At 46.1% G+C, this 27,810-nt stretch overlaps 3 protein-coding genes across 7 annotated transcripts in view; 2 read left to right on the top strand and 1 right to left on the bottom strand.

Annotated features, from left to right (window-relative positions):
- The window catches only part of Col27a1 (collagen type XXVII alpha 1 chain), a 118,120-nt gene extending 111,495 nt beyond the window's left edge, over nucleotides 1-6,625 (top strand). For 2 of the 5 annotated variants that reach the window (XM_057783559.1, XM_057783557.1), the window contains 4 exons: nucleotides 344-515; nucleotides 1,372-1,481; nucleotides 2,839-3,057; nucleotides 4,868-6,625. In XM_057783559.1, the coding sequence (XP_057639542.1) occupies nucleotides 344-515; nucleotides 1,372-1,481; nucleotides 2,839-3,057; nucleotides 4,868-5,014 (648 nt within the window). In that variant the 3' untranslated portion in view covers nucleotides 5,015-6,625. Of the gene's footprint in view, nucleotides 1-343; nucleotides 516-1,371; nucleotides 1,482-2,838; nucleotides 3,058-4,867 lie in introns of those variants that run through there. The other 3 variants (XM_057783558.1, XM_057783561.1, XM_057783560.1) reach the window with 3 other exon arrangements.
- Nucleotides 6,626-22,009: 15,384 nt separating this feature from the next.
- Orm1 (orosomucoid 1) lies at nucleotides 22,010-25,074 on the top strand. The gene is made up of 6 exons (XM_057784752.1): nucleotides 22,010-22,178; nucleotides 22,512-22,654; nucleotides 22,858-22,928; nucleotides 23,539-23,646; nucleotides 23,749-23,852; nucleotides 24,913-25,074. The coding sequence occupies exons 1-6, from the start codon at nucleotides 22,065-22,067 to the stop codon at nucleotides 24,976-24,978; spliced, it is 606 nt and encodes a 201-aa protein (XP_057640735.1). The 5' UTR covers nucleotides 22,010-22,064; the 3' UTR covers nucleotides 24,979-25,074.
- A 1,169-nt stretch (nucleotides 25,075-26,243) lies between these two features.
- Nucleotides 26,244-27,810, bottom strand: part of Akna (AT-hook transcription factor) — a 38,754-nt gene continuing 37,187 nt past the window's right edge. The window contains exon 22 of the mRNA XM_057785382.1: nucleotides 26,244-27,247. Coding sequence (XP_057641365.1) covers nucleotides 27,010-27,247 — 238 coding nt within the window. The 3' untranslated portion in view covers nucleotides 26,244-27,009. The remainder of the gene's footprint in view (nucleotides 27,248-27,810) is intronic.

Here is a 27,810-nt window from a genome sequence, read left to right as displayed (position 1 = left end):
CACAGTTCCAGGCTGATATGGTCTCAGGTGTTCCAGCCAATATCAGAGCCCATGATGCAGCCTTGCTTCCTTCTCATGGTGGGGAGCTCATTCCTCTAGCTCTGACCTCCTACCAACACTGCTGGGCTCATAGGCCTGGGACACGGAAGCAGCCCTTGTCCCTGCTTTGTTATGTCCCTGACCCTCCCTCTCCTTATTTGTGATATGGAGTGGTAGTCAGTCTAAGCTAGCCAGGAACTGGGAGGTCTCCGGGTCCCCCAGACAGTGAGAACTTTAGAGCGATGTGTCTGGGACATTGGACAAGGCCAGGACAAAATGGGCCAACGGTCCTGCTTCTCCATAGCAGGGGTACAGCTATCCAGAGCAGCTGTTGCTGGACCAGGGAGGAGAGATCTTCAAAACCTTACACTACCTCAGCAACCTCATCCAGAGCATTAAGACGCCCTTGGGCACCAAGGAGAATCCAGCCCGGGTCTGCCGCGACCTCCTGGACTGTGAGCAGAGGGTGGCAGACGGTAAGAGTGTCTGTGGGCTGAGCAGGGGCTTCCTGCCTATGTTGTGGTGGCACAAATTCAGGAGGCGCTCGGGCCCACGGAGTGTTGGCACTGGCATAGCTCAGCCAAGTCTCTGTCCTCACAGAGAGAGACACACAGCCCCCTTTATTCACTCAGCAAGCAGCCTCCAAGCTTCAGTTGCCTGGGGTGTGGTTCAGGCTTTGAGGGCTTTGTAGAGAGAAGGGGCCATATGGACCCCATAGTGTCGCAAGCTGGGACCATTCAGAGCACAGAGATAAGGACTTTGAAAGGCAAAACAAAACAAAAAACCCTCCAAGGGCTGAGAAAACCCCAGGGGCTTCCTGCTTGAGCAAGGATCCTCAGCATCTAACCTCATTTGACCTCATATGTGAGTTAGGGTGTGCACATCGGTACAGAGCTAGAAGTAGATGTTGGGGCGCCCCTTCCTTTGCTGCTGAGCTCTTGGCAGCCAGGAAGCCCAGCAGGGATGCCAGATGCAGGCAGAAGGGCAGATGGAGGGAGTCAGATGTCGCCAGAGCGCCAGCTCCCTGGGCAAGTCGAGAGGAAGCCTGAGCCTTGAAGAAGCTAGAGGGGCTGAGAGCCTAGTTGTGTGCTCTATAGAGTAAATACATCCCAGCAGAAGCCCAGGTTGTGTTTCCAGAGCGTGGGACTCCCCGTTTGTCAGCTCTATCTAGAAGGCAAACTTCCCTGCCTGTGCCTTGAGAAATCTTGTGTCTGTCTGCCCTGCCCCTTAACTTCCCACCCCGTGGCAGCCCTGTGAGTCACAGGCACAGGTCCTACAGAAACCCGTCCAGTCTCCTTCTGATACACATGTCCCTGTCCTGCTCTGCTGCAGGGACCTACTGGGTGGACCCCAACCTCGGCTGCTCCTCTGACACCATTGAAGTCTCCTGTAACTTTACACATGGTGGACAGACGTGTCTGAAGCCCATCACGGCCTCCAAGGTACCATCTGCTCCCCATTCCCACCAGGTTCTGCCCATCTGGCCAGTCCCTGTCCTGAGCCCTGCTAGACTTCCTGAAGGGCTGTGGGAAAGCCATCCCCTCTCAGACATAGTTTCCTACTCAGAAGTCGGGTGTGTGTAGGTCTAATGTGTGATTAAGAAGCCCTTTTACAGTGCCGTGTTCTCACACACTTGGGGTCTCAACGCTGAAGAGCTCCGCTTGGAATAGTCTGTAGTCCGGGAGAATCACGCATTGACTGCCGGGGACATGCGTCGGTCTTGCATGTGTACCCTTTAACTCCTGGTCAGTGTCTGCACACCACGTCTGTCCCTGGGCTAGGCATTCTGGGGTGGGACCAGGCCACTCAACAGTAAAGCAGGCAGGCAGCAGCTGAGGGGCTAGGATGACCTTCCATGGCTTGTCTGTCTGCTACCCAAGGCTGTCCACGTGAGGTAAGGGTAGGGGTGTGCCACATAGAGAGCTGCTCTGGCTGCAGGGGAGGTAGGGAGCCCCAGACTTTTGTATCCAGTGACTCTCTGAGGCGCCTCCCCATAACTGAGATGGTGCTGAGTCCACTCAACAAGTCTGCTGGCTTCCTGACCTAGCCAGACCCCGAGCCAGGTGTGGACAGGTCAAACTTGCCACTATCCCTGCAGCTGGAGCTCACACTTCAGCAGGGCCACTTTGAGGTTTGGGGACCACATGGTGTTGCTCTGGATTGGCCACAGAGGGGCCCAGCAGCCGTGTCCTCTCCAGCAGAAACAATGACAGACTAATTAGCTCTGTGTCTCTGTAACAAAATTCAGATACAACTGGAAGGAAAAGAGGTTTCTTTGTCTCCTACAGATTGTTTAGCTCTTTTGCCTTGGGGTCTGAGGTATGAAATATACATAGTAGAGGAGAGCTACTTACTTCCTGGCGATGGGAAGCAAAAATATCCTCTTGAAGGGTACGCCCTCAGTGAACTAACCTCCTTCCACTAAGCCCCACCTTCCCGTAGCCCCACACCACAGCTCTGGTAGCTCTTGAGTCCTTTATAGACTAAATTCTTTATGGCCACTTATATTTCCTCCACACTCAGCTTGGGCAAAATCCTTGCCAGCCTCTGAACCCAGCTGAACCCTTAGCTCACCTACCTGAGAGAAAAGAAAACAAACCACAGCAAGACTCTCAGACCTCTGGTTCTGGGCTTGAACAGCCACTGGGCTACAGGACCAGCTCACATGGAACTTGGTTTCCCCGTCTTTCAAGTGGAAAGATGATGCAGGAAAAAACTAGCCAGGAAAGGGCTGACCCTGGTGCCTTCCAGGAAGGTGGGGCTTCTGAGGCTTGCTTCCCACCTGCGTCTCCTCCACAGCTGGAGTTTGCTGTCAGCCGAGTCCAGATGAATTTCTTGCACCTGCTCAGCTCCGAGGGGACACAGCACATCACGATCCACTGCCTAAACCTGACAGTGTGGCAGGAAGGCCCGGGACACCCCTCTGCCAGACAAGCTGTGCGCTTCCGTGCCTGGAATGGACAGGTCTTCGAAGCTGGGGGTCAGTTCAGGCCAGAGGTGTCTGTGGATGGCTGCAAGGTAACTGTTGGAGCCCCTCATTGTCCCTTGATGTGGGGACGCTAGAGAAATTGTTTAGTTTTGTGTATGTCTTATCATTTTATATTACATTGTATATACTTTGTTATCATCATGTAATCTCATTAGAGTGATTTATTTTTAAAACTGACTTTGCGTTCCTCTGTGTGTGAGTGCCTATGTGTGTGCGTGCGCGCGCGCGCGCGTGTGTGTGTGTGTGTGTGTGCCTGTGCGCACGTGCACGCATGCGTATGTATGAACCCAGGGCCTTGCCCTCCCCAGGCTAACCTCTCTGGGAACCTGAGTTCTCCAGGCTAAGAACATTTGTTATCTTGCAAAGGCCTCGTTGAAAGAGTACCTATTCTCTTCCCTCCACTGGTCAGGCTGCTTTCTTTCTTTTAACAGTTTTGGTCACTTTCTAATGTCTTAAACACGATGTGCTTTAGGGGTTGAGGGAGACAGAAAGTCGTCCAAAGGTAAAACTATTTTCATAAAGTAAATCTAGTAACCCTCGGTATCATTAGGATGTGGCACCCCACATGAAGCTACTGAGAAAAAGATGCTGGAGAACAGCTCTCTGTAAACAGAGACCAGGACGGACTCCAGAACACGGGCTATCCTTGGATCTGGAGTCCACCTGTAGAAACTGTTCGTGGGAAGTAACTAGGAATGTGCCCCAAAATTAAAGCACAGTGAACTCCACACACTATTACTTAATAAGAACAAAAGAAAAAAACATTAAAAATTGAAGTTGGTGGAGTGTCTCACACTTATGATCCCAGTACCTGATTTGGGGAGGAAAGGGGAAGTCAAGGCAGGAGAAACAGGACAAGGCTGGGGTTTATGAGACCCTTTCTCAAAGATAGATGGATAGATAGATAGATAGATAGATAGATAGATAGATACATACATACATACATACATACATACATACATACAGGGATAGATACATAGATGATACATAGATAGATAGATAGATAGATAGATAGATAGATAGATAGATAGATACATACATACATACATACATACATACAGGGATAGATAGATAGATAGATAGATAGATAGATAGATAGATAGATAGATAGATAGATACATACATACATACATACATACATACAGGGATAGATAGATAGATAGATAGATAGATAGATAGATAGATAGATAGATAGATAGATACATACATACATACATACATACATACATACATACAGGGATAGATACATAGATGATACATAGATAGATAGATAGATAGATAGATAGATAGATAGATAGATACATACATACATACATACATACATACATACATACAGGGATAGATAGATAGATAGATAGATAGATAGATAGATACATACATACATACATACATACATACATACATACATACAGGGATAGATACATAGATGATACATAGATAGATAGATAGATAGATAGATACATACATACATACATACATACATACAGGGATAGATAGATAGATAGATAGATAGATAGATAGATAGATAGATACATACATACATACATACATACATACATACATACATACAGGGATAGATACATAGATGATAGATAGATAGATACATAGATAAATAGATACATAGATAAATAGATAGATAGATAGATAGATAGATAGATAGATAGATAGGTAGATGACAGATACATATATAGATAGATGCATAGATGAATGGATGGACAGAAGATAAATGGAAATAAAATGGAAGCAACCAATCAGATGTTTGCCCAGATGTGCCACATACAAGTCATTGTTTCTGCAAAACACAGAAGGATGAGAAATGCATCTGTCACCTTCCTACAGATCCATGATGGCCGCTGGCACCAGACACTGTTCACCTTCCGGACTCAGGACCCCCAGCAGCTGCCCATTGTCAGTGTGGACAACCTCCCACCTGTCTCATCAGGGAAGCAGTACCGCCTCGAAGTCGGACCTGCATGCTTCCTCTGACCTCCGACCTCTGACCTAGAGGCTCCTCTAAGTCTTGTGGGGAGAGAAGAGGCTGGGGGCAGTTAGTTCCAGAAGATTCAGGACGCCACCTTAGGACCCTGGTGCAGGCCCCAGAGGTTATCTGCTCAGCAGGAACTGAGAAAGGGTACCAGGCTGTACTAGGCTGTCCTGGAGAACTGCCATCTCAGCCTAGCCCCAAGAACCAACCAAAGAGCCAATCAGAGCAAGCAGAACTTGTAGCCTACTCCAGCCATGGCCTCTTGCCCAGTTCTGCAGACACCCCCTTCCTCCCCAACTTCCTCCCCAACTTCCTGCCCAAAGAGCCCCACCCCCATTGATGCCACCTCAAGGGAAGGGTGCTGCTTGTTGTCAGCTGGTCCCTGTTAGAGAGCTTTTGATGTGCAATATTAGAAAGGAGACATGAAAAAAAAGAGGAGAAAAGGAAAGAAAGAAATCTATCTATATATATTATTTAAACAAAGAGAAGATGTATTCCTATTTTTTCACCTGGGAGAAGTGAGGAAGAACAAGAGAGCTGGGGGTGTGGAGAGACTGACCCCCAGGCTGGGGTGCTGTATGCTACCTCCCACTGTGAAATCGCTGGTGCTCACAATTGTCTCTTGTAATGTATGTGATTTTTTACTAAGAAAAAAATAATCTTATTTAAGATTCTGAAGGTGCTACTATTTTTGTTACCACAGGCTTTGGAGAAATGTTTTTAGTGGGACCTTGTCCACAATCTCTCTCTCCTCCAAATGGGGATTTAACAATGTTACTATTGCTACCCCTGTAATCTGCTGAGGAGGAAGCAAAGGAAAAAGAAAAAAAGGAAAAAAGAAAAGAAAAACAAAAAAAAATCCTACCAGTAACCAGAAGTATAGAGATTTCTGCTTCTGTTCTTGAGGAGGCATCCTGATGATAACGCGGTCCTGCTTGCTCCTGGAGGGTTCAGTTCCCTTTAGAAGACCTGCCCTGGGAGAAGATTCCTCGGATCTGAGGAAAGAGTATTGGCTAGGGCTGACCTTGAAGGTGGATGTAAATATGAAGCCATCTCCGAAGACCCAAGGTCTTCCCTCCCAAGAGTCCACCCTCCAAGCGCAGCCAACCTTCCCGCTTTCTCAGCATTTCACAGCTGTCCTTTCCCCTAAGTGCCAATGTGGGTGGGGAAGGAAGGACCAATGACGAGCACCTCATCGGTCTCCACAACAGTAACCTTCCATGCAACCTACATAGGTTGGGACCCAGTTGGATTTTGAAGTTATTTTAACTATGGAGTTATTTTTATAGAAGGTTGATATTACCGTGTCTATTTGTGTGTTTCTAAAGTTGTGTCTTGTGGGGAATTGGATTTGCTTTCCATTATTTAATACCTCCCCCGTCCACCCTCCCCAGACACTGTCTGTGAACCCCTCCCACCCCGCCGCAGGCTAGATGTGCATTGTCTGGTCCCCATCTGAGTGCTGCTTCCTGTTTGCCCTTCTGTGTTTCCCTCCAGTCCATTGATGTGTGTTCACTGCCGTCCTTTTGTTTCTGTCTAAATGTCAGTGTGGTCAAACCCCTAGTGGGTTCTGTTTCTCAAGTTCCCTTCTGGACTTTAAATAAATATTTAAAACTGAGCAATGGAATGGTGGCTGTGGTCTGATGCTTCTTCACTCACAGACAGCTTCTTCAGTGATGGGGGAAGATGCACGTTGGTGCCCTGCTGAGTCTTAAAGCTTAGAACAAAATGGATGCCATCTGCCAGGGTTCTGAAGGAGGAGCAAGAGCCATTCTCTAACCAAGGCCCTAGGCCTGGAGCTGTCCTGGGCCCTTCCAGCCTCCACTGGGCTCCCTTCTCAGGGATGGGACCCACGGTTTTGCATGTGTGTGTTGAATCATGTATTGTTTCTTCTTTCATTTTGTGGCAATGCTGTTACATCTGATTGTTCTGGGTTGACCCAGCCCAGATGTAAGTGATGACCATAGGTGCCATCAAAGCAGAGAAGGAAGCGGGCTGATTAGGAGTGTACACGTCTATTGGGATCCTGGACACAGCAACTCCAAGAGCATCCCTGTAGTCTGGGTTAGACGGGAGGGTGCATTCATGGCACAAGGGCCTGGTTTTAAAGCTCTGTGTACTGGGACTGGGAAGATGACTCTGTTGATAAAGTGAGGCTCCTGTACCACCTGAACCACAGTCAGGCAAGGGCCTGGGGATTAAAGAACACACAGAGACATGGGCCACTCCTTGAAGCACAAATGCCAATTTTATTATGTTCCCAGACAGTTTATATAGTGCTCTCCCTGACTAATAGCAAAGGAGAAAATCTCCTAGATCTGGGAATTTTCCACTGTAAGCCCACCAGAAACCACTTCCTTGTTTTCAGGAACTCCTGAGGGTAACATGCTCAGAGCAGCTGCAAGCATAGGAAAACAAGTTGTTTACTCCAGCAGGCAAGAAGTCATAGAAAGTTCAGGGTCTCAGGGTCTGCAGCTCCGAACAGTAAAGTGTCTTCTGTGCAAGTGTGTGGACCAGAGTTCAATCCCCAGACCCACATAAAAAGTCAGATGTGGTGGTACACCCTTGTAATCCTAGCAAAGGGACAGTAGAGACAGGAGGATTCCTGGGACCTGCTGGTCAGACAGCCTAGCCAAATCAATGAGCTCTAGGTTCTGTGAAAGATCCTGCCTCAAAAATATAAGCTGAGCAGTTCCTGAGAAATAACACCTGGTGTTGATCACTGGCCTCTACAGGCACATGCATGCATGTATACTCATACATACATATATGAACATACATGACACCTACCCACATATATGTATATACACAAAAGTTCAACATACCATGCTAATGTGCCAATTTATAGTTTGCTGAGAAACTAAGCAAGGAAAACAGGAGAGTTCCCTGAAAGAAGTGCCTAATTCAAGATGGCTATTGTTGAGCCTGAATGCATACAGTAATGACAGATTGCAAGTTATCTGTTCTTCAGTTGGTAGATATTGGCTGTGTTCCCCTTCTGGCTATCGTAACACTCCATCTGAGAGAATTCATAACACCTGCCTGGAAAAGGTTCAGGCAAAAGTCTGAAGTTACTGCTTCCTCAGTTTGAGAACCTTCTCTATGCTGTGCAATATGGACACCTACTACTACAGACCTCAGTGTCCAGTCATCAGCATGGTTTGGAGTCCACGACTGCAGCTAGGGAAACAAGCCTTGCTCATTCACACAGTGGGAAGAGCCAGTGGCCCCCTTCTGGTGATAGGGCAGTGGCAGAGGGGCTTGGATGCCATGAAACAGACATCACTGTTTTGCTCAGAACAGAGACTAGAGTCACTGAGTCTATGCAGGTGAGCTGAGACAACAGGACAGGTTGGCCTGGGAATCAGAACTCTGACACTGTCAGTAGCCTCTCTGGCTTCATAGATGTGACACCGGAGACACAGTAGCCAACAGGAAGGGCTGGAGGGGAAAAGGGAGTATTTGCACCGCTTTGCCTCACTGATTCATGGGTCCCTGTGACCTGGCCAGCTAAAACCCTGGAGCTGAGCCAGTTTCTTCCCAGAAGTTGCAGTTGGCAGCATCCTCTAAGCCAGCATTCCCACATTTCTCAACCTCCCATTGTGCAACCTAGGTGTCAGGAAGTCATCAGAATGGGTTCCCCTGCAGGCTGGCCTTCCAGAGAAAAGCTCAGTTTGCTGGCTTTGTCCTGTACACGATGCTGCAAGGTCAGTCAAAGCCAGTTCACCCCACAATGTCCAGTAGCTTATGAAGAAAAGAAGAGGAAAAACAGAAAGACACTGAAAGTTCTGGGTCCAGCGTCTTGCTTGGGTCAAGGCCTTGAGAGGGACCTCATTTTGCCACGAGAAGTGTGCTCTGTCTTGCATGCCAGTCATGGGTAGGGCTCTCAGTCCACAGTAGGAGAGTAGAATAGTGGTCAATTGCTACTGAGTGTGCACATGAATTTCTCTCTCTCTCTCTCTCTCTCTCTCTCTCTCTCTCTCTCTCTCTCTGTGTGTGTGTGTATACACCAGAGACAAACCTCAGATGTTTTTCCTCAGAGAAGTCAACCCTGTTTCTTAAGATAGGATCTCTCAGCAGACGCGGGCAGCGGCGCAGGCAGACCGGCGCAGACGCGGGCACAGGCTCGGCAGACACAAACTTATATTTTCTGATGGTCCAAGCTTGAAACAGTGAAGCCCACACTGAAAGCAGATCATTCCACTACAACTAACTCAAGTAGGTGTGTTGGTGGCTGGCCTGCAAAGTGGGAGGTCCTTTGTTGGCAAGGTCCCTGGCGACGCGAAGCCTGGACCTGCCCCTGAAGACCCTCCTAAGTATTGGGAGTGTTCTTGACCCACGGTGGAACCCAGGAAACAGAGTGGGGGCATTCCCTGACCCCCCTGACTCCCCGGTCAACCTGCTAGGGCAGTTCCTCCTCTGCTGCGCCCTCTCTCTCCCTGGTCCATCCCAGCTTGCCCCCAGAGGCCTCCTTCCTTCTCCCTCCCTTCCGCAGGGATCACGCAGTTCAGCCTGTTTAGGCACTGGGTTGGGTGCTCGGGGAAGAGGGCAGTGGGAGTGTCTTTGTTTTTGTGGCTGGCCTACAGAGTGGTAGACCTTTTGTTGACGAGGTCCCTGGTGAACAGGGAGCCTGCTCCTGTTCCTGTAGACCCTCCTGAGTGGTGTGAGGGATCTTGGCCTGCGGCCGGACCCAGGAAACGGAGCAGGGGCATTTTGTATGCGGGCTCCCAGCCAGCAGGGAAGCCTGATCCTGTTTTAGAAGACTCATTAGATAGCATTGATAGGAGGAGATGGGCAGACGCCAAGGCAAGAATTCACCCAACAATCTGAAAAACAACATGAAAACATCAGAACCCAATGATCTTACGACAGAAGGACTTGAACACCCTAGCACAGAAGAAGTGGAAAAAATTGACTTTATGAAAGCAATAGAGTCCCTCAAACAACATGTAAAAAATGCCCTTATAGAAATGGATGAGAAATATAACAAAAAGTTTGAAGAAATGAGTAAATATGTAAATGATACCCTGGGAAACCAAGAAATATCAATCAAACAGGTAATGGAAACAGTTCAAGAATTGAAAACTGAAATGGAAGCAAGGAAGAAAACACAAATTGAGTACCAGCTGAATAAAGAAAATCTAGGTCAATGAGTGGAGACTACAGAAACAAGCATAATCAATAGAATACAAGAGGTAGAAGAATCTCAGATTCTGAGGACACCATAGAGAAAATAAACGCACTGATCAAAGAAAACACCAAAGCCAACAAATTCTCATCACAAAACATTCAGGAAATATGGGACACAATAAAAAGACCAAACCTAAGAATAATAGGGATAGAGGAAGGAGAAGAGTATCAGCTCAAAGGCCCAGAAAATATTTTTAACAAAATTATGGAAGAAAACTTTCCCAACATAAAGAAAGATATTCCTTTGAATATTCAAGAAGCATACAGAACACCAAATAGACTGGATCAAAAAAAAACATCCCCTCGCCATATAATAATCAAAACACAAAACATACAGATTAAAGAAAGAATATTAAGAGCTGCAAAGGAAAAAGGGCAAGTAACTTATAAAGGTAAACTGATCAGACTTACACCTGACTTCTCTATGGAAACCATGAAAGCCAGAAGGTCCTGGAAAGAGGTACTACAGAAACTAAGAGACCATGGATGCAAGCCCAAGCTACTATACCCAGCCAAGCTATCATTCACTATCAATGGAGAAAACAAAACATTCCAGGATAAGAACAATTTCAAACAATACGTAGCCACAAATCCAGCTTTACAGAAAGTAATAAAAGGAAAATCACAACCCAAGGAATCCAACATTGCCAACACTGCCTACAATAACACAGGCATCTAGCGACCCTTCACCAGCACAACTCAAAGAAGGGAGACACACAAACTCTACTAACAAAAACAATAAGTATAACCAGAGTAAACAACTACTGGTCATTAATATCACTTAATATTAATGGACTCAATTCACCTATAAAAAGGCACAGGCTAAGAGATTGGATACAAAAACAGGATCCAACATTCTGCTGCTTACAAGAAACACATCTCAACCACAAAGACAGGCATCTACTCAGAGTAAAGGGTTGGGAAAAAGTTTTTCAAGCAAACGGGCCTAAGAAACAAGCAGGAGTGGCCATACTAATTTCTAACAAAACTGACTTCAAACTAAAATCAATCAGAAGAGATCGAGATGGACATTTTATACTCATAACAGGAACAATTCATCAGGATGAAGTCTCAATCCTGAATATCTATGCCCCTAATATAAAAGCACCCACTTATGTAAAAGAAATATTACTAAAACTCAAGACAGACATCAAACCACACACACTAGTAGTAGGAGACTTCAACACACCTCTCTCACCAATGGACAGGTCAATCAGACAGAAACCTAATAGAGAACTAAGAGAATTACTGGAGGTAATGAAGCAAATGGACTTAACAGACATCTATAGAATGCTCCACCCAAATAGGAAAGAATATACCTTCTTCTCTGAAGCTCATGGAACCTTCTTGAAAATTGACCACATACTTGGTAATAAAGGAAACCTCCACAGATACAAAAAAAAAAAATCAGTGTCCACCTGTGTCTTATCAGATCACCATGGATTAAAGTTAGAAGGCAACAACAATGCTACCCCCAGAAAGCCGACAAACTCATGGAAAGTAAACAGTCAACTACTGAACCACACCTGGGTAAAGGAAGAAATTAAGAAAGAATTTAAAGTCTTCCTTGAAATTAATGAAAATAAAGAGACAACATACTCAAACCTATGGGACACATTTAAAGCAGTGCTAAGAGGAAAGTTCATAGCACTAAGTGCCCACTTAAAGAAAACGAAGAAAGCATACATTGGAGATTTAACAGCACACCTGAAAGCTCTAGAAAAAAAAGAAGCAGACGTGCCTAGGAGGAGTAGAAGACTAGAAATAATCAAACTCAGGGCTGAAATCAACAAAATAGAAACACAGAAAACAATCCAAAGAATCAATGAAGCAAAAAGTTGGTTCTTGGAGAAAATTAACAAGATCGACAAACTCCTATCCAAACTAATTAAACAACAGAGAGAGAACACTCAAATAAATAAGATCAGAAATGAAAAGGGGGACATAACCACAGACACAGAGGAAATTCAGAGAATCATTAGATCTTACTACAAAAGCCTGAATGTCACAAAACTGGAAAATGCAAAAGAAATGGACATTTTTTTAGATAAGTACCATATACCAAAGTTAAACCAAGACCAGGTGAACAATCTCAATAGAACTGTTAGTCGCGAAGAATTAGAAGCTGTTTAAAAAAATCTTCCTTTCAAAAAAAAGGCCAGGACCAGATGGTTTCAATGCAGAATTCTACCAGAACTTCCAAGAAGAGCTAATACCTATACTCCTTTAGGTATTTCACAATATAGAAACAGAAGAGTCATTGCCAAATTCCTTTTATGAAGCTACAGTCACCCTGATACCAAAACCTCACAAAGACTTAACCAAGAAAGAGAATTACAGGCCAATCTCACTCATGAACATCGACACAAAAATTCTCAATGAAATACTGGAAAACCAAATCCAAGAACACATTAGAAAAATTATCTATTATGATCAAGTAGGCTTCATCCCAGAGATGCAGGGCTGGTTCAACATATGCAAATATATCATTGTAATCCATCATATAAATAAACTGAAAGAAAAAAACCATATGATCATTTCATTAGATGCTGAAAAAGCATTCGACAAAATCCAACACCCCTTTATGATAAAGGTCCTGGAGAGATTAGGGATACAAGGGTCATACCTAAATAAATAAAAGCTATTTACAGCAAGCCGACAGCTAACATTAAATTAAATGGAGAAAAACTCAAAGCCATCCCACTAAAATCAGGAACACGACAAGGCTGTCCACTCTCTCCATACCTCTTCAATATAGTGCTTGAAGTTCTAGCAATAGCAATAAGACAACATAAGGGGATCAAGGGGATCCATATTGGAAAGGAAGTAGTTAAACTTTCGTTATTTGCAGATGATATGATAGTATACATAAGCGACCCCAAAAACTCTACCAAAGAACTCCTACAGCTGATAAACACCTTTGGTAATTTGGCAGGTTACAAAATCAACTCCAAAAAAATTAGTGGCCTCTATACACTAAGGATAAGGAAGCAGAGAGGGAAATCAGAGAAGCATCACCTTTCACGATAACCACAAATAGCATAAAATATCTTGGGGTAACTCTGACCAAGGAAGTGAAAGATCTATTTGACAAGAACTTTAAGTCTTTGAAGAAAGAAATTGAAGAGGACACCAGAAAATGGAAAGATGTCCCTTGCTCTTGGATTGGGAGGATCAACATAGTGAAAATGGAAATTCTACCAAAAGCAATCTATAGATTCAATGCAATCCCCATCAAAATCCCATCAAAATTCTTCACAGATCTGGAGAAGACAATAATCAACTTTATATGGAAAAACAAAAAACCCAAGATAGCCAAAACAATCTTATACAATAAAGGATCATCTGGAGGCATTACCATCCCTGACTTCAAACTCTATTACAGAGCTACAGTATTGAAAACAGCTTGGTATTGGCATAAAAACAGAGAAGTCGACCAATGGAATCAAATAGAAGACCTGGACTTTAACCCACAAACCTATGAACACCTGATTTTCGATAAAGGAGCTAAAAGTATACAATGGAAAAAAGAGAGCATCTTCAATAAATTGTGCTGGCAAAACTAGATGTCAATCTATAGAAGAATGAAAATAGATCCATGTCTATCACCATACACAAAACTCAAGTCCAAATGGATTAAAGACCTCAATATCAGTCCAAACACACTGAATCTGATAGAAGAGAAAGTGGGAAGTACTCTACAACACATGGGCACAGGAGACCACTTCCTACGTATAACCCCAGCAGCACAGACATTAAGGGCCTCATTGAATAAATGGGACCTCCTGAGACTGAAGAAGCTTCTGTAAAGTAAAGGACACTGTCACTAAGACAGAAAGGCAACCCACTGACTGGGAGAAGATCTTCTCCAACCGCGCAACTGACAAAGGTCTGATCTCCAAAATATATAAAGAACTCAAGAAACTAGACCGTAAAAGGCTAATCAACCCAATTATAAAATGGGGCAAGGAGCTGAACAGAGAATTCTCAACAGAAGAAGTTCAAATGGCCAAAAGACATTTAAGGTCATGCTCAACTTCCTTAGCAATCAGGGAAATGTAAATCAAGACAACATTAAGATACCATCTTACACCTGTCAGAATGGCTAAAATAAAAAACACCAATGATAGCCTTTGCTGGAGAGATTGTGGAGAAAGGGGTACACTCATCCATTGCTGGTGGGAATGCAAACTTGTGCAACCACTTTGGAAAGCAGTGTGGTGGTTTCTCGGGAAATTCGGGATCAACCTACCCCTGGACCCAGCAATACCACTCTTGGGAATATACCCAAAGATGCCCTATTATACAACAAAAGTATATGCTCAACTATGTTCATAGCAGCATTGTTTGTAATAGCCAGAACCTGGAAACAACCTAGATGCCCTTCAATGGAAGAATGGATGAAGAAAATATGGAATATATACATATTAGAGTACTACTCAGCAGTAAAAAACAATGACTTCTTGGATTTTGCATGCAAATGGACAGAAATAGAAAACACTATCCCGAGTGAGGTAAGCCAGACCCAAAAAGAGGAACATGGGATGTACTCACTCATATTTGGTTTCTAGCCATAAATAAAGGACATTGAGCCTATAATTCGTGATCCTAGAGAAGCTAAATAAGAAGGTGAACCCAAAGAAAAACATATAGACATCCTCCTGGATATTAACCTTCATCTGGCGATGAAAGGAGACAGAGACAGAGTCCCACATTAGAGCACCAGACTACAACCCCAAGGTCCAAACCAGGAGCAGAAGAAGAGAGAGCACGAGCAAGGAACTCAGGGCCATGAGGGGTACACCCACATACTGAGACAATGGGGATGTTCTTTCGGGAACTCACCAAGGCCAGCTGGACTGGGTCTGAAAAAACATGGGATAAAACCGGACTCACTGAACATAGCAGACATTGAGGACTGCTGAGAAGTCAAGAACAATGGCACTGGGTTTTGATCCTTCTGCACATTCGGGCTTTGTGGGAGCCTAGGCTGTTTGGATGCTCACCTTATTAGACCTGGAAGGAGGTAGGAGGTCCTTGGACTCCCCACAGGGCAGGGAACCCTGACTGCTCTTAGGGCTGATGAGAGAGGGGGAGTTGGTTGGGGGATGGGGAGGGATATGGGAGGCGGTGGCGGGGAAGAGACAGAAATCTTTAATAAATGAATAAATTTAAAAAAAAAGATAGGATCTCTCATTTGGTCTTGAGCTCGTCAAGTCAGCCAGCTTGCCTGGACATTGAGCACCAGGAACCTGCACATCTCTGTCCTTCCTCTGAAGGGATGGAAGGTGTGTGCCACCATGGCCAGACTTTAGTATATGGGTTCCTGGGATCAAATTCAAGTCCCTATGTTATAGGGCAAGCACTTTACACACTGAGCCAACACCTCAGCACCTGCTCTTAGATCTGTAGAAGCCAGCTTCACATGGGTCATGCAAGGAAAAACACCATTTATGCTCCTAATGGAGATAGTTCCTGTACACTGGCCACACCCCCTGAATGAGTACATTGTGTGTTATGCTTTCATCTCATGTGCTTGGCTTGTGAAATGTGGGCAGACCGTGAAAGGCTTTCATACAAAGGAATTGAAGTTCAAAGAGGTCAGTCATACGTAAGTTATCAAGATCTCCACACAGGACCTGGACTTGTCCCAACAATTTTGGTATATTTTCTCAGTCCTGACCTACAGATTCTAGTTAGAATCTGTAGAAGGAGAGATCCACTTGTTGGTTCCCAGCTGCCCAGCCCAAAAATAATCACATAGAAACTGTATTAATTAAAATCACTGCTTGGCCCATTAGCTCTTTTTTCTTATTGGCTAACTCTTACATATTAATTTAACCCATTTTTATTAACCTGTATATCACCAGAGGCTGTGGCTTACCAGAAAAAGTTTCAGTGTCTATCTCTGGCAGGGCTACATGACTTCTCTATGACTCTGCCCTTCTTTTTCCCAGAGTTTAGTTTTTTTTCCCCACCTAGCTTTGTTCCCCTATAGCTCTGCTATATGCCAAAAGCAGTTCCTTTATTAACCAATGTTATTCACAGCATACAGAGGGGAATCCCACATCACCTTTCCTTTTCTGTTTAAATGAAAAAGAAAAGTTTTAACTTTAACATAGTAAAATTACATAGAACAAAGCAGGTATCAAGCAAGAATTACAGTTACAATATCATGACTAAGGAAAACTATATTTATTCTTCAACACCATCAAAGACTCCAGAAGGATATAATATTACCTAAGTTAACAGGAAGTTCATTGTAAGAAACTTTCAAAACTCTAGAATTGACAGAGACATCTCACTGCCTGGACAGTCATTCAAAGTTTTTCTGCAAAATTGGGGCATCCATCTTCAGCCTACAGACTCATTGCATTGGGCAGACTTTTCCATGAAGCAGGAAATTTCAAAGACAGTTTCACATATATTGACAGTTTGTCAGTTGCTTTCTTCTGTGTCCTGCAGAATGTCTGGCAGACTCTTTCATAAAGCAGGAACCCTGAAGGATGGTCTCACCTTTAGGCAAGTTAAGCAGTTATTTTTCTGTGGGTGCTGCATGTTCAGTTCATACAGCATACCATCAAGCAGTCCAGGCAAGAGCAGTTTCTTGCCAAAATGGCTAGCAAACTCCATAAGGAGCCTCATTGGTGTCCACCTTCCTCTTGAAGTAATTGATGCTGCCAGGAGCATATGTGTCTCATTGTCATGAAACGTCCTAACTTCTTAAAACATTTTAAATGCCATATTCTGTAGTCTTTTAAAAGTTTGAAGAATGCCTATCCATTTGAAATACATCTCTGTACATCTAGAAAATCTAACTAACATGACTACAAGCTTGACTATTATAGGTGATTACCTATTAGCCTATATTTCTTAATTATACATTACGTTTTTAACGAGCTGCACAAACACAATACCTTAATCAAAATCAGAAATATCATATAACAAAATTGACCTTAAATTTGGATCAATCAACCAAGACCCATACTAATGCAAATCTCTACAGCATATCTCTCTTTAAATGTAAACAGACATTTATAAAGAATATTTGGGAATATAGGCATAGTTTTCTCCAATCTGCTTCTTGCTGTTTATTGGGTGAAGTAATTTTTGAGGGGTATTCAAGGCAACCTTTCAGGGGGTCTTGGTCCATCAAACCACATTAGTCTAGAATTAATCCACAGGTTCTCATCTTCTGTGGAAACAAAAGAAGAACCTCTTTTCCAAAGTAACATATCCTTATATCCATATTTTGAAAGCAAGATACCATTAAAGTATATATGTTGGTTTAGCTTATCAATCCCCAGAATAAAATGTTTCTCTGCAGTCAGAAAATTCAAAGAAAACAAATAATATACATAATCCAGACTCCCTGTGAATTTTCCATTTTTACATAACTTATTTTTCTTTACTCCTTTTAATCTATGGCTATCTGTACTCTGTATCTTTAAAAACTTTGTTTTATTTTTTAAAACCAGTTACTTCCTTTTAGAACTGTCTATAATTTATTTTTTCTTCTCTCTCCTAAGCCTACGTACATTTATCTGACACTGTGACCCATTTAGAGGTCTTTTTATGTCTGAATCTGTCCTATTGTGTATCTGTAATTCTTTACTGTCCAGGAGCACTTCTTAAAACTGAAGCTGCACCATTCCTAGGGGAAATCAGCAGTTCCTACTTGCCCTGCCCAGTCCAGCATGGTGGAGCTGCTCGCTGCCTCTACTGCCTCCCAGAGCCATGCACAATGCCCATCTCCAGGCACACAGCCAGTCCATGTTGCCACCAAACAAGCCATAGCAGGTTGCTTACAAACCCCATTCAAATGCCCAGTCTCCTGAAAGAGCCAGAGGTCGAATTGGCAGCACAACCCAGAAAGCTGGCATTTCAAAATAGTGCAGGTTTTTCCCCTATGGCTTAATCAGGACAACTTCTCTTAAAGGAGCCACAGCATGCCACCAGCAAGCAAAACCCATTTGGGAAAAAAATGTGGCTAAACTTTATTTTTTAGTGTTCAGAATTCCTTTGCAAGCCCTCTCAGGTTTTAAGTGGATTTAGTTGGCAATGTGGGTGCCAATTTGTTGTAAGGAAGGAGAGAGCCACTTGTTCATCCCAGCTGCCCAGCCCCAAAATACACAGAAACTGTATTAATTAAATCACTGCTTGGCCCATTAGCTCTAGCTTCTTATTGACTAACTCTTACATATTAATTTAACCCATTTCTATTAACCTGTGTATTGCCAGAGGCTGTGGCTTACTGGGAAAAGTTCTGGCATCTATCTCTAGAAGGGCTACATGGCTTCTCCCTGACTCTGCCCTTCTTTCTCCCAGCATTTAGTTTAGTTATCCCTGACAAGCTCTGTTTCCCTATAGCTCTGCTATAGGCCCAAGCAGTTCCTTTGTTAACCAATGGTAATCATAGCATACAAAGGTGAATCCCACATCAAGAATCAGCAGTCCTTCTCTTGGATGCTGCTACAGAAGGAGGTAGAAAGGGGTCCTCATATCTGAGGTGTCAACTTACTGGTGCCCTGCTGCTGTGTGTTTTTCTCCAGGTCGCTTAACTTCTCTCTGCTTCTTGTTATCTCATCCACACAATAGAGACTATCCTAGTTTTTTTTTTTTTTAAGATTTATTCATTTATTTTATCATCAGTGTTTTTGATCTTGGCCATTCCTACAGGTGTAAAATGGGATCTCAGAGTTGTTTTGATTTGCATTTCTCTGATGATTAAGGATGAGCATTTCCTTAAGTGTCTTTCAGCCATCTTAGATTCCTCTGTTGAGAGTTCTGTATTTAGGTCTGTACTCCATTTTTTATTGGATTGTTTGTTCTTTTGATGATCAGTTTCTTGAGTTCTTTGTATATTTTTTAGATCAGTGCTAGACTTCCTTGAGCTACCTTATTCCCCAGGGAAAGATGAGTTTGCTATCCATCCATTCCACAACCCCACGACACAAGTTGCCTGTTCTGCAGCCCCACCATGAAGGACAGTCAGACGTGATAGGGAGTTGTGTCAAAGCAGGAACTTGGCTTATTACTGTGAACATCAGCTTATATAGGTCAAGTGACATGGTGTGATGTGGGGATCCTCCATCCAATGAGTGACAGCCAAGACTACCGAGTTTTTGCTGTCTCATCCTCACTCAGACTCAAGTCAGATTTTTCTCTGTCTTATAGGCCTTGAGGTACAGGCCCTAAGATAATTTTGATCCAACAATCAGACCTTTATCTGGTGTGGGGTTGGTGAAGAGCTTTTCCCACCTGTAGGCTGTTGCTTTGTCTTGTTGACTGTGTCCTTTGTTTTACAGAAGCTTCTCAGTTTTATGAGGTCCCATTATTAATTGTTTCTCTCAGTGTCTGTGCTGCTGGGGTTATATTTAGGAAGTGGTTTCCTGTGTCAATGCATTCAAGTGTACTTCCCACTTTCTCTTCTATGAAGTTCAGTATGGCTGGATTTATATTTAGGTATTTGATCCATTTGGACTTGAGTTTTGTGCATAGTGATAGATATGGATCTATTTTCATTCTTCTACATGTTGATATCCAGTTATGCCAACACCATTTGTTAAATATGCTTCCATTTTATATTTTTGTTTCTTTGCTGGAGAGGTTGTGGGGTAAAGGGAACACTTCTTCATTGCTGGTGGTAATGCAAGCTGGTACAGCCCCTTTGGATACCAGTATGGAAATTTCTCAGAAAATTAGGAAACAACGTACCTCAAGACCCAATAAAACCACTTTTGGGTATGTATCCAAAGGATGCTCAATCATGCCACAAGGACATGTGCTCAACCATGTTTATAGCGGCATTGTTTGGATACAACTTAAATGCCACTCAGCCAAAGAATGGATAAGGAAAATGTGGTACATTTACACACTGGAGTACTACACAGCAGAAAAATAATGACATTTTGAAATTTGCAGGCAAATGGATGGATCTAGAAAACATCATATTGAGTGAGGTAACCCAGACCCAGAAAGACAAACATCGTGTGTACTCACTCATAAATGGCTTTTAGACATAAAGCAAAGAAAAACCAGTCCACAAATCACAATCCCAGAGAACCTAGACAATAATGAAGACCCTAAGAGAGGCATACATGGATCTCATCTACATGGGAAGTAGAAAAAGACAAGATTTTCTGAGTAAATTGGGAGCATGAGGACCATGGAAGAATGTTGAAGAGGAGGGGAGAGGCAGGGAAGGGAGCAGAGAAAATATATAGCTCAATAAAACCAATTAAAAATATTTATTTATTTATTTATTATTTAATGTATGAATGCTCCATTGGCATGCCTGACTTTATGCCAGAAGTTGGCAGCAGATCCCACTACAGATGGTTAGGAATCACATTGTGGTTGCTGGGAATTGAACTCAGGACCTTTGAAAGAACCGCTGAGCCATCTCTCTAGCCCCTCTCCTATTTTCTTGAGCCAGTGATAGGTATGCTTTTTAATTATAGTGCCTTTCGAAGTGGACTCTAATCTGTGATTAACAAAGTCAAGCCTGCCTTTTCTTTCCCTGCTATCCATGGCCCCTTTCTTTTGCCCTAGGCAGCCACTGACTTCATCTTTATCCTTACAGATTGGTCTAGGCTATCCTAGAACATCTATAAGTGGACTTATAGCATCCTGCCTCTGGAATATCTGAGCTCTGCTACTGGCTACGGTGCTGCTGAGCTTCATTTGTGCTGCTCATTTCCCTCCGGTGCTGACAGCGCTCTTTCTGCAGGAGACCTCAGTGCACTTCTCAATTTCCTGGGTGCATTTAACATAGTGATCCTAGGGCTACTTCACATCACCCCACCAGAGTCACCCACACACAGAATGCTTGTCAAGGGGGTGGGGAGATACAATACAAAATGCCACAGATTAAAGAAAGGGCCTCGTGAATTAGAATATAGTGAGTGAGTGACAAGTTATGTGTCATTAAAACTGTAACTCTGACTATACTAAAATATAAAAATAATGGATACCACAGGAATTAGAAAGAACAAATTGTAACCATGCTATAACACTTTTGTTGTTGAAGTTTTGAAACTGTGTAAGCCAGGCTGGTCTCAAGCCCCCAGCAACAATCCCCGGCCCCAGTGGGCGTCGCCATGTGTGGCCACAGCGACACTTTCTGAGAGTGTTCATTCATGTGAACTAAGAGCGAGCTACAGGCAGAAACTAGAACTGGATGCATGCTGGATGCTGGGCACAGCTCCTGGGTTGGGCAAGCACTGCCATATCCTTGTCTGGCTGAGATACTGGGACGTTTGCTGGACTACATATTCCCCTCAGATCTACACCGGCCTTTGTTGGGTATTTGGCTGTCTTCAGGGGGGCAGGGCTCCCCAAAAGCATCACGCTCATTTGAAATCTAACCACTCATCTTTGACTTTGGCCCCCAACCTGACCCCTTAAGTGTCTTCCAAGTTCACTCCCAACTCTGACCTGGAACCTCTTCATAGCACCTTGGGGGTCTGATTTGTGACTGGGGGTTGTGTCTCACTCGTGCTCCATGGGATAAGAAATGGATGAGATTGCTGGCTGGGATCTATATTAACAGTCTATGGCTGGTAACACGTTAGGTGTCCTCGGAATAGCTTTGTAGCCACCTTCACCGTGAATCAACACTCTGGCTTTTAGGAAACTGTGGGGCAGGAGTCTGGGTCAGGGCTGGCTGTGAGAACTGCACTTAGAGATGGCTTGGGAGGATGTTTTGCGCAAGGTATTTCCCAGCACTGGTGAGATTGTGCCACAGCCCTACAGTCCCTGGCTGGACTCCTGAGCCGTGCCCACATCTTGCTATAAAGGTCACTGCACCCTCCAGCCATGAATTAGTTTTTCCTGGCTCTGGTGCCTCTCAGTGTTGGCATGGTGCTGTACATGGTTCTTGTCATTTTGAGCCTCTTGCCACTGCTGGAGGCCCAGAACCCAGAACCTGCCAGCATCACAGGCACAGCTATTACCAACGACACGCTGATCTGGGTGAGTGCCTGCCCAGGGCCTGGTTCTGAGCACTGTGCATAGCTACCTTTCCTCGGGCTTTTCCTTTCCAGTCTGCTCATCTCCAGGCTCCTTCCCTTGCCTCTGCCTGGGACTCTGGTGGCAATCTCCTGCCTCCACACTCAGAAGCATTCCTCTGAAGTCTCTAGAAGGGACGAGAGCAGTGGAGGCCTGATTTTTGAGTTGCCTGTGTGATCCCCGCCTGGGGCTTCAGTTCCCCGATGTGTGGCTCAGGAGCCCTTTCTCACTTGCCTCTCATCACTGCTGACTGCCACACACCAAGGCCTGCTCACCTGTGTGCCTTTATCTTCCCAGCTCTCTGGCAAATGGTTTTACATCGGCTCTGCTCTACACAACCCTGAGTTCAAACAGGCGGCTCAAAAGATACAGGCAGAATATTTTTACTTTACCCCCAACTTGACAGATGACACCATCCTGATCCAGGAGTACCAGACCACGTGAGTCCTTGCAGCAGCTCCCCACCCAGCCCTGGCCTCCGTTCCTGGATGCCTGGGGACCTGAGCAGACTCTGCCTCTGCTTGGCCTTCCCACCCATCTTCAGGAACGGGGACAGCTGTCTTCTCTACCTGCCTCTTGACCCCCGTGCTGGTCACATCTCCTGATCACCTTTCACTTTTGTTCTCCATCTCTTTGCTTATAGGGAGGACCGGTGCGTCTTTAACTCCAGCAAGCTGGAAGTCCAGAGAGAGAATGGGACTCTCTCCAAATTCGGTGAGAGCCAGCACTCATGTGGAAGGATCTGCCTCTGGAGGGGGCTAGGCCAGTTTAGGGGAGAGGGTGGCCAAGGCCCTGGATCCTATGGGCACAGAGAACAGTAGCTGGCCAGCAGAAACTGAGAGTTCATGCCGTGTGCTGGGCCCTGTTGGAAATACTTTATGTGAACTTGGCCCTTTCTGGGAGGGTATCGCAAGGATCAGAAGAGGAAACAGCACAGGGTGGTTATGTCATTCTTTTAACAATCTTTCCCATTCTCTGTGAGCTCAGAGTGGCAACCCATGGGGTGGGCAGCCACGACTTCACCCATGCCTCCATGTCCCCAGGGACAACACACAGGAAGGCCACACAAATGCTGATGGGCCTGATCAGACACTGCGATGCAGCCCCGAGGCTTTTAACCCTTGTGTCCCTCACCTGTGTAATGGGGGTAGATAGTCACCATCTTTCCAAGGCCCCTGGCATTCCTCATCTATGAAGAACAGCAGAAACTGGGCACACGGCAGCTCTGGGGAGCCCCAGGCCTTTGCCCACAGCTACTTGCTTCCTCAGCTTGAGAATGGAGACCTTGGCACCATCCCGTGACTCAGAGTCTTTCCTCCTGCAGAGGAAGCGGTAGAACATGTTGCCCACCTGAAAGTGTTCATGAAACATAGGGGCTTCATGCTTGCCTTTGCCCCAGAAGACAAGAAGAACTGGGGACTGTCCTTGTACGGTAGGCCCCTCGCCGCCCTGATCCCCAGCTCCACAGGGTCCTGCCCTTGGTCCCCCACCCACATCCCACACCCTCCCATGTGCTGACCTGTTCTCCCTGCAGCGAATGAGCCAGAAACTGCCCCAGAGCTTCTTGAGGAATTCCTGAAAGCTGTCAAAAGTCTGGGCATGGATGGGTCAGAAATCATTTATACGGACTGGAAAAAGGTAAATGAAGAGCTGGACGATATCACCCTGGATGTGGTCTCGTTGTCTGTGACCTGGAGGCTGCAGTAGCCCAGGGAGGCAGGTGTCCTGCTGTTAAGAACTCTGCAGCCTGCTGTGGCAGCTGAGATTCACAGAGACCATAGAGAGGCGACGAGGCTGGGTGTGGGTGAGGTTAAGAAGGAGATCCTGGAAAGACCGGGGAGGAGAAGGAGCAGGAGAAAGGCAACCGAGGGGACAGCTGATGCCAGGGTGCCAGGCTTTTCCCTGGCCCCCATTTTCACTACGAGTTGCGGTCGAAGTCTTCTGTGATACCCCAACTCCAGCAAGACTACCGGCTTTGGGTAGAGGCAGGGGTGGCCCAGAGTCCTGATGCTTTCTCTAATCCTGGCTGAGGGAAAGGCTTCCTCAGCTTTGACTTTGTCACAGGATCAGCCAGAGAGCTTGCACGTAGTTTCAGAGAATCACAGCTCTTTGTGATTCCACCTGAGCCCTACCCGCCACCCCCAACGCCACATTCCCAGGGGGAAACAATCATAGAACTGAGGTGTTTCACAGCTCACCACCCGCCTCACAACCAGGGCACGGAGAAAGGTCACCCAGCCACCTGGGGCTCAGGTGCCTCATCTCACCACAGTGGGGCCAGTAAACTCAACCTGCGCCTGTGGTCAGGCGTGCTCAGAAATGCTGGCTCCCATTTGGGGGACTCTGTGCTCCCACTCAATGGGGTGTACAAGCTGAGGCTCAGAGGGGAATGGCTTGAGCTACATACTCCAGAGAAGCTGTGGTAAATCTCAGTTCCAGCTGGCTGACACTACCCTGCCTTTCTGGTCAATCATTGTGATCATTTTTCCCTTTCAAAAATGTATTTATAGCCAGGTGGTGGTTGCACACACCTTTAATCCCAGCATTTGGGAGGCAGAGGCAGAGTCAGGCGGATCTCTGTGAATTCAAGACCAGCCTGGTTACTCTGTAACTCTACAATCCTTCTGCCTCAGCACCGCCAGGTATGTGCCACCACAACTGGCTCAGTCACTCTGCTCTCTTCCCTGCTGTCCCCTAGGACATGTGCAGTCAGCAGCAGAAGCAGCGTGAGCTGGAGAGAAAGAAGACAGAGGAGGGTCCCTAGGAAGGCCTGGCGTGGCCTGGCCTGGCCTCTGTGTTCTGTTTTCATGCTCACCCCGCCCACCCTGTGCATCTTGGTCCTTTCTTCACACCAATAAAGGCTTGGGAAAACATTCAATAACCATGTCTTTGCTTCATTCATTCATTCATTCATTCATTCATTCACGAGAGGCCTGCCATGAGTAGAGTCTCAGCTAAGTCCAACAAGCCCCACCTGGGGAATCTGAGAAGGCTTCCAGGAAGGAGCATCTGAGTCAGGCTACAAAGAGCTGAGAAAAACTGATGTTTTTGTAAGTGCCAATCCCAAGAGGGCACACTTGAAGACGGCAAGGCAGAAGACCACCCAGGAGTTGGGATGGAGAATGCAGGAGTGTAATGCCCATCACAAGGGTGCCGTCCTAACCATTGAGGAGAGGTGAGCTGGGAGACAGCTGGGCTCGTGTGGATGCTGCCATGGGCATGGTATAAAAGTCCAAGGCAAGATGGCATGGTAGGTTCAGGTGTAGGTCCGAGGGGTGGGTTCCCCAGGAGTTCGCAGGGCGCCCACACAGTGGCACTGTGAGATGAGACTGGCTGGCAGCTGACAACTGTTTCACAATTACGACTGGAGTTTTAGGGGCTCCGTGTCAGCGGCAGTCACAAGGTGTGAGGTGATCTTCACACTCAAATGGACGTGCAATCATCCAGGAGATGTACTCTGTGTGTGTATCTGTGAGGACATTTCCAGAGAGGACCACTCAGCTTGAGCGTGGGCAGCGCCATTCCCACCTACACTCGGCCCTCTGCTGAGGTCATCTGTGCTGCCTGGATGACCAGCGTCTCCAGCCTCCTGACACGGCGTCCCTCTCCACCCAGAATGGGACAGGCAGTGTGCAGACAGCTCTGTGGAGCCCCGCTCTGCCTGTCAGCACTGGGGGAAGAAAGAGACTGCAGGACTGCCCGCATGCCCAGTGTCAAGGTGGGCACGGGCAGAGGTGCTGCCCCATCCGCAAGGAGAATCTGGCCTGGGGTGTCTCTGGCCACTACAGCCTTGCGTTGCTGGCCTCTCTGGACTAACAGCAGGAGGAAGGAATACTCAGAGACAATAGAAGGGCAGGCAGATTGTTCCGGAAGTCCATGCAGCAGGTACCTGGGGAGATCTTAGCTGGGCATCCACTTCCCCACCCCACCTTCATCTTTAAAAGCTGCAAACTTTCAGTAAACACCACAGACACAAGTAGCTTTGGGGATTTCTTTTCCCTTTCTTAAGACCATTATTCATTTTTCTTCATTTGCTTTAATAACGAAAATAGATTTTTAAATGCCTCAAATATATAAACAATCTGTGAAACACACACATTTCAGAAATGCTAAGATCACTCTGCTATGGGATGGGGAAAGGGATGTTGGCCTGGTTTCTCAGCCTCAGCCAGGGCCTGGCAGGTCGCGGGAAGGTCTGAGGCTGGCGTCTGTTTCTGGCCCTACATGGGTAGCCTCTGCTCTGTGGGCTCATGGGGGAAACTTCTGTAATCACAGAAGATCTGGACATGTGCCACCGGAGGCCTCTATCCCAAGACATTCCACGGGTCTCCAAGCACTCCCTGTCCACAGGCTACTTAGGATGAACACCCCTAGCCAGGGTCTCCCTGCCTCGGTGTGGCGATCACAGGCAGGGACAGGAACACTGCAGCAACCCTAGGCTTTCCTCGTCCTTGCTGGCCTTCTGAGAAGGATCCAAGCTCAAGGCAGCTCCCCAGTGTAAAGACATCCTGTCCTGTAAGGTCCATGCTGTTAGCTGCAGGTGGTCATGGGCAGAAGGGATGGCAAGGAAAGTCTCAGAGGCTCTGCCTGGACAGAGGTGGGCTGATCACTACACCTGGATTTCCATCTACCACTGCCCAGGCTAATGTCTGTCCATTTTAAACATGCTATGTGGAGCAGGCTGGTGGAGCTCCTGGGGAGGGGGCATGGCGTTTTCCAGCCATCAATGGCTCCAGGAGACTTGACTAGGGGACAACAGAGGTTGCCTGCCTCCTCGGTTGGAGTCTCCAGGGAGTCAGAAGAGGCAAGAGCCTCTCAGGCTACTGGCGCGGCGCAGGTCCGTAGACAGGGACCGGCTCAGCTGCCGGGTGGTGGCGCGTACATTCTCAGCAGCCTGCGCGGCCTCGTTGAGTGCTGCCTGAAGCTCTTCCAGGTCATTCAGACCCAGGTGGACAGAGTGCCAGGTTCCCCGACGTCCCTGGGCAGGCAGGGAGGCTGTCCCGGCTGAGGTAGGTGCTGGGGTTGCATAATATCTGGGGAGAATGGAGAAGAGCACGATTTAGCGAGAGCCTGTGGGTTGGAGGCCCAGCTGCACATCTGCTCGAACTTGGACGGGTAAAGGAGAATACGTGTGGCAGGTGCAAGGCACAATTAGCTCACACCATTCTCTCCCTTAGCAGTCACTTATAGACCACCCACCGTGCGCTGCCTGTGTGTGCACCCTGGGGCTGTTATGGAATTCTACCAATATAGGGAACATTCTCTAATCTGCAGGTTGCAGGTACTGATGGAGAATGCTAAGCTGAATGACTGCGCTTCCTGGAGGTATCAGAACAGTTCACACTCCCTCTTTTTGGAGAATCTGGGCTCTCAATGGCTCCCATTCTTTGAGCTCACGTGAGGACCAGTTTGGCTTGAGAGTCCCAAGCTTTCCCCAGCAGAAGCCAAAGGCGCTTGGACTATGTAGCCTCTGCTGCGGGGCTGCATACGGCCAGCAGGTGGCAGCACAGCACCGTTGCAATTTCTAGCTCAGCCATGGCGCATGCTCAATCCTGCAGTCTGGTCCAAGAGGAACCCGGGGCGTGGTTTGCTCTAA

Source organism: Chionomys nivalis, chromosome 11, assembly GCF_950005125.1.
Source record: "Chionomys nivalis chromosome 11, mChiNiv1.1, whole genome shotgun sequence".
NCBI classification, from domain to species: Eukaryota; Metazoa; Chordata; class Mammalia; order Rodentia; family Cricetidae; genus Chionomys; species Chionomys nivalis.
This window is presented reverse-complemented; position numbering and strand designations above follow the sequence as displayed.

Coding starts and splice junctions, on each gene's coding strand:
- Orm1 (XM_057784752.1), top strand. CDS start 22,065: ATGGTGCTGTACATGGTTCTTGTCATTTTGAGCCTCTTGCCACTGCTG. Junction 22,179..22,511: donor CCAACGACACGCTGATCTGG/GTGAGTGCCTGC, acceptor TTATCTTCCCAG/CTCTCTGGCAAATGGTTTTA. Junction 22,929..23,538: donor TGGGACTCTCTCCAAATTCG/GTGAGAGCCAGC, acceptor TTCCTCCTGCAG/AGGAAGCGGTAGAACATGTT.